This window comes from Populus trichocarpa, chromosome 4 (assembly GCF_000002775.5).
Source record: "Populus trichocarpa isolate Nisqually-1 chromosome 4, P.trichocarpa_v4.1, whole genome shotgun sequence".
Classification (NCBI taxonomy): domain Eukaryota; kingdom Viridiplantae; phylum Streptophyta; class Magnoliopsida; order Malpighiales; family Salicaceae; genus Populus; species Populus trichocarpa.
The window spans coordinates 7,087,065-7,097,721 of NC_037288.2; the positions used below are offsets into that span (position 1 = coordinate 7,087,065).

Genomic DNA, 10,657 nt, shown 5'->3' on the forward strand with positions numbered 1-10,657 from the left:
TAAACACATACCTTGTTTTTTTTATCTCTTCTAAGGGCAAAGACGCATTTTAACTGTAGCATAAGAAAGGAAAAAACAAACAAAAAAAACTTAGTCAATAGCTCTAGTTTTTTTTACCTTAAGGGCAAAGAAGTATTTTTAATATTTTGAAGTTTGTGAAAAGTTGAAAAAAACCATTGGTAAATTGTTTTGTTGACTTTAGGGGTAAAAGTTTAATTTTAATATGAAATTTTTTTAAGAAAGACTCAAATACCCCCAAATAATATTTTAATGACCACTGAATCACTAAAAAAAACTAGGTCACCCCCACAACCAAGGGTTCCATTTTTTTTCCACTCAATGGTAAAATAGTAATTTCGTTATAGCAATTCACATTAAATTATGTCTGGTGCTACAATGAAAAGCCCATATGCTATATATTTTGTTCAAATTAGAGATTGTGATGCCAAGATCAGACATTGTAAATTGACATTTCATTAAAAATAAATGAAATTATCATATTTTGATATTTTAGAGATTGTGATGCCAAGATGCGTGTGATGTTAAACAACCAAAGTTAGGTTTGCATTTTATGATATTATCATATTTTAATATTTTAGACATAGGGGAAAATCATGTGTAATCCCTTTGAATTTTAGATTTGATAAAGAAAAATACCTTATACTTTGAATTGGGTCAAATCAACCACAATCTTCCAGTGAAAGGCAGTTTTGAAATCCTTCATCCAATTACATAATAACATTTGGCTTTATCTATACCAATTGAATTAGGCTCTGTTTGTTTATGTGGTATGGTACAATGTCGTCTATGTTTTGTCTCTATCATATATTTAAAAGTGTTTGGTTAATTAACACACATCACAATTTTCCATGAGTTTCGCCAAAAACTCTTTATTGAAAGCTTGATTAAAATATATATATAATTTATAGTTTTTTTAAGCATACATTTTCAAACATCAACCACAAAAGTCACCACTATGCCAAACATACACTAAGTTGAATCACCTTTAATTAGAAGTTAAGATGATGGTATAACAAAAACATTTGAGATCCTTCATCCAATTATTTTCTAACATGTGATATTTATCTAGCTAAATAGATAGTAATGGATTTGGATTACTAATTGAAACTACTTGTAATTAAGAACATAGAGGTTGATTTGATTCAATTTAAAGTAGAAGGACCACATTTGATTTTTAGCAAAGAGATATTGTGATAAATAAAATGCTAAGATATGACTCTTATGATTAAAAATAAAACAATAATCGATCTAATGATGTTTCAAAAGCCAAAGTGTTTTGGAATAAGTTCTTTAGCGGTTAAATTATGGGTTAATCATAAGTTCTAGCAATATAGTCTATTCTCCATGGTTTATGAAACTTGTAGTTTGTTGTAGGAAGCTTATCAATTGCAAAATAGTTTTTTTTTAGTGGGATTTGGGGATCCTCGAATGATAAAGTCAAAACCTTTAAGCAAATAATTACATTAAATGAGAGAATGAGCATTTATTCTTAAAAATAAAAATGTTTGTTCTTTGTTTTGATATGATAAATGCTTTGAAATTAAAAAGTATTTATGTTGAGAATAAAGATTGTGAATCATTTATCTATGTGAATCCGATGGTATTTATACTCCCAGAACCCTGTATAAAAGATATCTAATAATAATTCAGGAGGTTTTTTTACCCGTATATCACTCATTAGGGATAAATATCATTGACATTAACATTAATGTGAGAATGAATATCCCTGACATTAATATTAATAGGGAATAAGAGATAAATACTCTGGCATTAATATTAATGGGAAATATGATGTTAAAAGTCATAAGAATAAGTAAATAGAGTCTTATGACCCAACATGGAGCCTATAATGATCTCTAGGCCTTTAGCTCTTCGTGTTTGGCACACTCTCAAGCTCACGATCAATGGGTATGACAACACGCTAGACTCATACCTAATTGGGCTTGACACCTAGTCAAACCCCAGGTCAATGGGTCAAGAAGGTCGTCAGACCCTTGCCCATTTGGGTTTGGCACACAACTCAGCTCGAGGGGAGGTGAATATGACAGCTTGTCAGACTCATGCATGCCAAGCCCAATTTCAATAGGTCGAAAAGGTCACCAGACCCATGCCTAATTAGGCTAGGCACGTAGCCAAGCCTAAGGGCAATGACTCTGGTGGTTCACTAGACCTATGCCCAATTAGACTCGGCATGCAACCACGCCCAATAGCGCTAGGTCTGGCAGCTCGCTAGACTAGTGTCTACTGCCCTCAACTCGTAGCCACGCCAAAGAGCATTGGACCTGGAAGCAAGCTAGACCCGTGTTCCTGGGCCAAGTATTTTGCCAAGCCTGGAAATATTGGGTATGTATACAAGTCTCACTCACCTATCAATAAGTTATATTCTTGTTCTTGAACCTTCTAAATAAAGACTTAGACTTTGAAAATTATTTTTAATAATGTCAAAAATTATTGATTCATCAATTTCTATGAAATTTTCAATATAACCATGAACTAGATGTTGATGGGATGATATTTCCAATGAAGCCAAAAATTGGAAAGGTCATCTTGACTTTTCCTTAGCCTTAAAACTCTAGGAAAGACAAATTGGGTTTATCTTGTAATGAAATGAGTTACGAGGAGCACACTTCATGAGAGGGAAAACTGCTAAGGGTCCTAGAAAATCAAGGCATCATTTCTTGACATTGCATAAATAGAAAATAAATAACAATAAAGCATCCAAAATAATTTTATTTTTTTAAGATAGATTTTTAATGGAACCATTCAATTTAAATTTAATGGTTTATATTAAAAAATAAACATGACAAAACATAATATAATCTGAATCCTTGAACTTTGAAAAAAAAAACTTTTCAAATTCTTATCAAATTAATTGCTCGGTTCGGTTCTTGATCATAGTTGGCAATAAAATATAAATTAATCTATTCATAAACTTCTTAGCTTGGATTAACAATCCTGGAAAAAAAAACTTTGATCATAGCACAAAAAGAATTAATTATGAATAAAAATGGCATATTTAATTCATAAATTTTATTTTAAGATTATTAATATTGGATGAGGAGGACGGCTTTCTACTCATGAGACCATAGACAAGATGATGAAAAGGCAGGTAAATTGCCCTTTGAAGATAATCTAATTACTCTGGCCTTTTGAGGCCCTAAAAATCTAATAATCTGATGAAAGACATGACAACTAATTGCGAAGAAAATAGACCTATTAGCCTTATTAATATGCCCATTATCCCTAATATAATCTCTTAACCACATAAACATATCATTAGTAAACTGATTTTCTCACCTGTCTTGCCCCACAATTAGTCGAAGGGGGGGCTGAGGGTGGCGCAGCTTCCCAAGCTGTGTTGTTTCCTTTTTTTTTTTTCTTTTTTTAATTGAGTTAGTTTGCAAATTATTTTTTATTCTATGTCTGTGGTGACCATTGATATACCTAAGGGCTTTGATAATTGGAGTATACATTGAGTTGTTTTGGAATAATTTAGATCTGCAAACCTCCTTTCAAAATTGTTAATGACCGTTCTTGGGATTACATTGCTTTGATGGCCTCAAACATCTTTGTTATTCTCTATGATAATGGTTGATTTTAAAATAATTTTTATTTAAAAATATATTAAATAATATTTTTTATTTTTTAAAATTCATTTTTGATATTAAAATTATTTAAAATTATATAAAAAAATCAAATTTCTATTAAAAAAACACAAAACAAACACTACTGTAACAATGTATCAAAATAATATTTTTTATTTTTTAAAAATTATTTTTGATATCAGTGTATCAAGATGATTTAAAAACACTAAAAAATATTAATTTAAAAAATAAAATAAAATAAAATTTAAATTTTTTATAAATATTTTTAAAATACAAAAACAAACAAGAATAAATATGGGGTGGTAACTGCCTCACCAGTTGGCAATTCTGGGTTTTCAGCTTCTGGTTTTGCCAAAAAGTCAATCATTTTATTCCATTCAGACCAGGAATATAAGAAACTTCCATCACAAAAACTGGACTTCGAGCAGTTGATTAATTTTGAGTGGTTGATACTTCATATGAATTAGCATGGCCGATGGCTGGTGTACATGCAAGGTTGTATTATCCCTTCAAAAGGTTATAATAAAATTATTTTTTTAGAAAATAAATATGTTTTTTTTTGTAACAAAATAACAAAGAGGATACTTTTCTGTGCCACTTCAAAAACCTTTTATCCCTAATAAATTAATTCTTCTGATTTTGAAAAATAAATTAAATATTCCAAAAAATATAAACAATATCCGGGCCTTATAAAAAATTATTTTTAATAATGTCAAAAATTATTTATCCATCAATATCCATGGAATCTTCAATGTAACCATGAACTCAGATGTCATGGGATAATATTTCCTATAAAGCCAAAAATTGGAAAGGTCTTCTCGACCTTTTCTTAGCCTTAAAACTCTAGAAAGGACAAATTGGGTTTATCTTGTAATAAATGAGTTACGAGGAGCACACTTGGTAGAAAATCGAGTCATTATCTCTTCACATTGCATAGATAGAAAACAAATTACAATAAAGCATCCAAAATAATTTTATTTTTTAAGATAGATGTTTAATGTAACCATTCAATTTAAATTTAATGGTTTATATTATAAAAAAAAAACATGACAAAACATACTATAATCTTAATCCCTGTACTTTTAAAAAAAAATCTTTTTAAATTTTTATCATATTAATTGCTCGGTTTGAAAAAACAAAAACTTGAATTATAGCATGAAAAGAATCCGATGTCAAAATTAGACATGGCAAATTAACTTAAGAAATTCAATTAAGATTAATTATGAATAAAAATGGCATATTTAATTCATAAATTTTATTTTAAGATAATTAATATTGGATGAGGAGGACTGCTTTATGCTTAAGAGAATATAGGCAAGATGGTGTGAAGCCCGGATTAGACATGGTAATTTGTCCTTCCTTAAATTATTGTTAATTTCTCTAGCAAAAAAATCATATGTGAAGTCAAATTCATCCTCTAATAATCTTAATTTTAAATATTTTTTTAGTTTTTTCTTTTTATTTTTTTTAAATATTATTATATAGCGAAATGCAAGGACTAAAGCGTATAATGTCATGACCCTATAATGTTGGTAACCAGATAGATACTTAAGCTCTACTATACAACCTTTTGCCAGAGAATTTACTAGATTACATGTCAAATAGGGATGGCAAATGTTGCCATGATGCCTGCAACTTTGAGAAAAAATTATAATTTAATTCTAAATTTTGGATTTTTTTTAATCACAACCTTATAATTAAGATTTATTTCTTAACAAATATGTATTTTTTACTCCCACAAATTATATGTCACCTCTATAGTCTTTTATTGTTATTTTATTAATTTCATCATTAAATCAAGATTAATTTAAAAAAAGTTACCAAGCGCACTTAATTTCAATTAAGCTATTTCTTCATCGAGTTACAATGCTGAATTGATGTAAGATTATTTGAATAGAAAGTTTAAAATAATTAAAATAAGTATTCGTATAATTTTAAATAATTTAAGTCAACAAGAAAAATCATGTATTTCTTTATCTGTATCTTTCTTTTTTTATTTCATTTTTATCCACCTTAATGGAAAAAAACATGTCTTTTATTATAAGCATTTTTTAAAAAAATAAATACCCACAACGATTTTGAAGCAATGAAGAAACAAAAACTAATATTTCTATAATTTTTATTTGATTAGATGAAAAGAATAATAAAAATTATTGAGAGAAAACAATATGAAAAAACATATATTGTATTCTCATCAAATATGTATGTGCATTTTTATAAAAAAAAAACTTGTTAATATAGTTTAATGCATAATCATTAAAATACAAATAGCACCACAAAAGCTCTAGTTATATTTAAAAAATGACATTAATGAATAATTTTTTTAATTATTAAAAAAAATATTTTAAAATAAAAAAAAAAGTAAAATAAAAAAGGGTCAAAAGCTTCAAGCTCAATCGTGCCTAAGGTTGGATAGACAAAACACGCCTTGCTTTATTTAAAAAAAGCCAAATTCTTGTGCGCTGAATTTGTTTTTAAACTATGTGTAGTAGTTAGATTTTTAGTTATTTTTATAATTAGAATCAATTTCTTTAAAAAAAAATTTATATTTTTTTTGACTAAAAACAAAACATCTAGAAAACATGTTTAGAATCTAAATAACTCAATTTTTAAGGGAAAACAAACTTTAATTAGCTTAAAAATAAAAAAAATAAATAAATTGGATCAATCTTGTATTGATTAAGTGACGAGTTAACTCGAGTTTTTTACAAAGCTAACAGGTTTTTCATTATTTATTTGACCTTATAATAGTGGTGAAATCTAGAAAACAGCTCTTCTAAGCAGGGAATTGGAAGTAATTAAAGAAAATCACATACAACCGGTGGAGCAGTTAGCCAATAGAGTAAAACATGGACCTGTCTAACTAGATTCCTTTCAACCATTAACCATAATTCAACTTTGCCGCTGAAACGTTCACTCCATTTATAATTTTATTTTAGAAAAACAAAATATATTAAATTATATAAATCACTTCTTAATTATTATATATATATTTTTTATTTTAATACATATCAAATAAAAAAATTCTGTATCTTTTTAGAATTCATTTATATCTTCAACACTCTAATCGCATCAGCTATAAAAGAAGCACAAGCATACCGCTTCTGTGCTCAAGTCTCTATATAGAAACAACAACTTCCATAAACAATCTCAAAACACAGAGAAGTTTCTTTGGTTTTTTTTATCATGTCGTTGCTTTCAGATCTCATTAACCTTAACCTCTCAGACTCCACTGAGAAAATCATTGCTGAGTACTTATGGTACTGCCTTCTTTACTCTCCACACACGCACACTTCTTCTTCTTTCATTTTTGTACGTGAATGTATGGATATTTGTATGTATGTATGCGTGTGATTATGTGTTTCTGTTAAAGGGTTTGCTTTGTTTTGGCTTGCTTCTTTGATTCTTTCTTGAAACCTATCTCTTCTGGAATTGTGGGATTTCTCTATTTTCTTGTTCTTGTAACTGTTCTTTTACTTTCATGAAAGATTATAGATAATTAGATATGTTTTGTAGCTTGAGTCCTTTTCTTTGGTCATTTAACTTCAGAGAAACGAATGCTTTTCGAAGAGTATCTCATTTATTTTGAAAAAAAAAAAGAAAGGTTTTACTTCTCCTTTTTGCAGTTCTTGCCATTCCCCTGCTGCAGTTGTTCATAGTTTTGGATGGTTTTTCTTTAATTTTGGGTGCTATGCTTGTAATATTCAACTACCACGAATACAAGTAAGGTCACCAATTCGATGATCTGACGTGAACCAACAATTGTGAGTCATCTCTGCTTATTCCACGACATCATTTTCAAAGAACAGAACACAAGGCTCTGCCCTGCTTCAGCTATTTACGGTGTGATCGATTGGTGACCCAATAAGATGCTCGGTTTTGAAGAATCTTACGGGTTTTTTTTTAACAAATAGTTTTTTAAGGATAAACTTTAGTAGTTCGAGGCAAATAGTTTTAGCCAATATTGATATTTAATTGAATTCTGTTTGTTTCTAATTAATTAATTTTTTCTTTGTTTGTATGATTAAAAAAGGGATTATTTGTGGTATCAGAATTAATGATCCCATGTTCTTGATTTTTCCTTGGAGGTTCAAGTTTTGTCAAGTTCTTATGGTAGTTAACATGGCTAAGCTCAATTTTGATAAATCTTTGAAGTTAGAGGTTGCCTTGTTCTGTAACCAAGCAAGCTAGTAATCAATGATTTGTTCAATTCTTGAACAGGATTGGTGGATCTGGATTGGATATAAGGAGCAAAGCAAGGGTATATAACTTTGTGCTTTGAAGGTTTTGTATGTGTTGTTCTTGTTCAAGCTAATAAAATTGGTTTTTTCGATTTTATGGACAGACTCTTTCCGGCCCAGTTAGTGATCCTGCAAAGCTTCCCAAATGGAACTATGATGGTTCCAGCACAGGCCAGGCTCCTGGACAAGACAGTGAAGTGATCCTATAGTAAGCTTTTATTTGCTTTTCTTTTTACTAATGTTGGACCACCTTGTTCTTTTGATTTTGTTAATTTTCAAATATTTCTGAACTTATTCCTTGAAACAGTCCACAAGCTATTTTCAGAGATCCATTTAGGAGGGGCAATAACATCCTCGTAAGCTCAATACTTTCCACTATATCTTCTCACTTGATGTAGCCACCATAGCTTGAAGTCATTTTCTCTGACATTGATGTTGATTCTTTAGGTCATATGTGACGCTTATACTCCTGCTGGCGAGCCAATTCCGACAAATAAGAGATGTGATGCTGCTAAGATATTCAGCCATCCTGATGTTGTTGCTGAGAAGCCCTGGTATTTTTTTTTATATCCTAATCCACCCTTATTTTGTTCATTCTTTTTCTTTATTAGAATACCTACTCAGTGATTTTACAATTACGATCAACTTGAAACATGACATGTAACCAGGTATGGCCTTGAGCAAGAATACACCTTGTTGCAGAAAGATGTTAAATGGCCACTTGGGTGGCCAATTGGTGGTTATCCTGGCCCTCAGGGACCATACTACTGTGGTATTGGTGTTGACAAAGCCTTCGGCCGTGACATTGTCGATGCGCATTACAAGGCATGTCTGTATGCAGGCATTAACATTAGCGGCATCAATGGAGAAGTGATGCCAGGCCAAGTAAAATCAAAGAACTTGCACCCCCCCCCCCTACTTATTTGATCTTACAGTTCTAAATTCTAATTTAGAACATTTGTGATCTTGTTATGTTTCGCAACATTAAATCATTTTCATTTTCACGTAGTGGGAGTTTCAAGTTGGACCTTCAGTCGGTATCTCCGCCGGAGATGAATTATGGGCTGCTCGGTATATTTTGGAGGTAGTTTTAGTATACTTGATTACAGAAGACAGTACTAGGACTCCAATTTATATTATTTTCTCAGGTCTATATTTATGTTAACAGAGGATTACTGAGGTTGCTGGAGTTGTGCTTTCATTTGATCCCAAGCCAATTCAGGTCAGTTTTTGTTTCATTTCCTTACTTAGCCCTTATCTAAGTTCTATCTTTCGGTAGCTTTTATCGTTTAAGCTCTAACAAAAAAGGACTTCTATCTTGCCAGGGCGATTGGAATGGAGCGGGGGCACACACAAATTACAGGTACAATTTTGCATCGTTGGTTTCAGCTTAAGTTTTTTGCTTGCTCTTTAATTGTCTTGGTCTCATACTTGAAAATCCTTCACATTTTCAGTACTGAGTCTATGAGAAATGAAGGAGGCTATGAAATCATCAAGAAAGCAATTGAAAAGCTTGGTCTGAGGCATAAAGAACACATTGCAGCTTATGGAGAAGGGAATGAGCGGAGACTCACCGGCCGACACGAAACGGCTGACATTAATACCTTCAAATGGGTAAGAGGAAGAAGAAACAATTTCCTTGTTGCCTGGTTTCTTTTTATAAGATGTCTAACATTAATTTCATTACATCTTGTCCGATTGACAGGGTGTGGCTGATCGTGGAGCTTCTATTCGTGTTGGTCGCGACACAGAGAAAGAAGGAAAGGGGTATTTTGAGGATAGAAGACCTGCTTCGAACATGGATCCATATGTTGTTACTTCCATGATTGCAGAAACCACCATCCTGTGGAAGCCATGAGAACCTCAACAAGCCCCTCTTAGACAGAATAGTGTCGGTGGTATTCTTTGCAAGGGACCATGGAAAGATTTGTGTCAGTGGGATGGTTGTCTGTCAATTTGTTTGCCTTTGTATTTGAGGCAGCAAGTGAGTTCATTGCTTTGCTTGCTTGCCTTGTGATTTATAGGGCCTAGAAAGGGGTTATATAGGTTTTTGCTTTGATGTAATGCCGATCACATCTCGAGATGTTATCAGATTTTATCTAATCTAAATAAAACTCTTGCTGGTTGATAAAGTATTGAATGTCTTCTAGATCAATACACTTTGAAAAGATGCTATGATGCACACATTTCATAACTATAACCTCCCAATTACTCAATTTAAGCAATAAGGATTGTTATGGAGCATTTACCTTATATTTAAAATTTGCAATTCATGAAATCACATACTCAAATTTAATAAAAAAAAATTCAATTCTCATTCATTTTAATATTAAATGATAAAATTAAAAAAAAATCTTAAATTAAAATACTTATCAAAGCAAAAAAAAAAAAAACAATAAAAAGAATAAGCATGAGTATAAAAAGGAAAGGAAATTAAGGAAAGTGAAATTGAAAAAAATAAATAAAAAACTATCTTAAATAATAATAATAAAAAACTATCTTAAATAATAATAAAGAACATAAATAAAAAAGATAGGGACCAAATCTGATAGACTAAAAATTTGAAGGAGAGTGAAATTAAAAAAAATAAAAATTAATTAAAATAAAAAAGAGGAATAAAAAAAGGATGGACAAAACCAAAAGAAAACAAACTTGAAGGTTTTATGTGCAAATTTGAAGGGTTAGACGCAAATTTCTAGAAGAAAAGGGAAAAAAAGGGGGTAAAAATGGTTGATGTAGTCACATATGAGATCCATTGACCACACATGCCATATAGAAAAGAAGAGGAGG

At 30.7% G+C, this 10,657-nt stretch overlaps 1 protein-coding gene across 1 annotated transcript; it reads left to right on the forward strand.

Moving 5' to 3' along the window:
• The first annotated feature begins 6,708 nt into the window (after nucleotides 1-6,708).
• LOC7493567 (glutamine synthetase cytosolic isozyme 1) lies at nucleotides 6,709-10,002 on the forward strand. Its single transcript, XM_002305849.4, has 11 exons — nucleotides 6,709-6,886; nucleotides 7,848-7,887; nucleotides 7,972-8,075; nucleotides 8,175-8,223; nucleotides 8,315-8,421; nucleotides 8,536-8,752; nucleotides 8,877-8,951; nucleotides 9,036-9,089; nucleotides 9,193-9,230; nucleotides 9,322-9,481; nucleotides 9,573-10,002. Exons 1-11 carry the CDS (start codon nucleotides 6,813-6,815, stop codon nucleotides 9,723-9,725), a joined length of 1,071 nt encoding a protein of 356 aa, XP_002305885.1. The 5' UTR covers nucleotides 6,709-6,812; the 3' UTR covers nucleotides 9,726-10,002.
• Nucleotides 10,003-10,657: the final 655 nt, after the last annotated feature.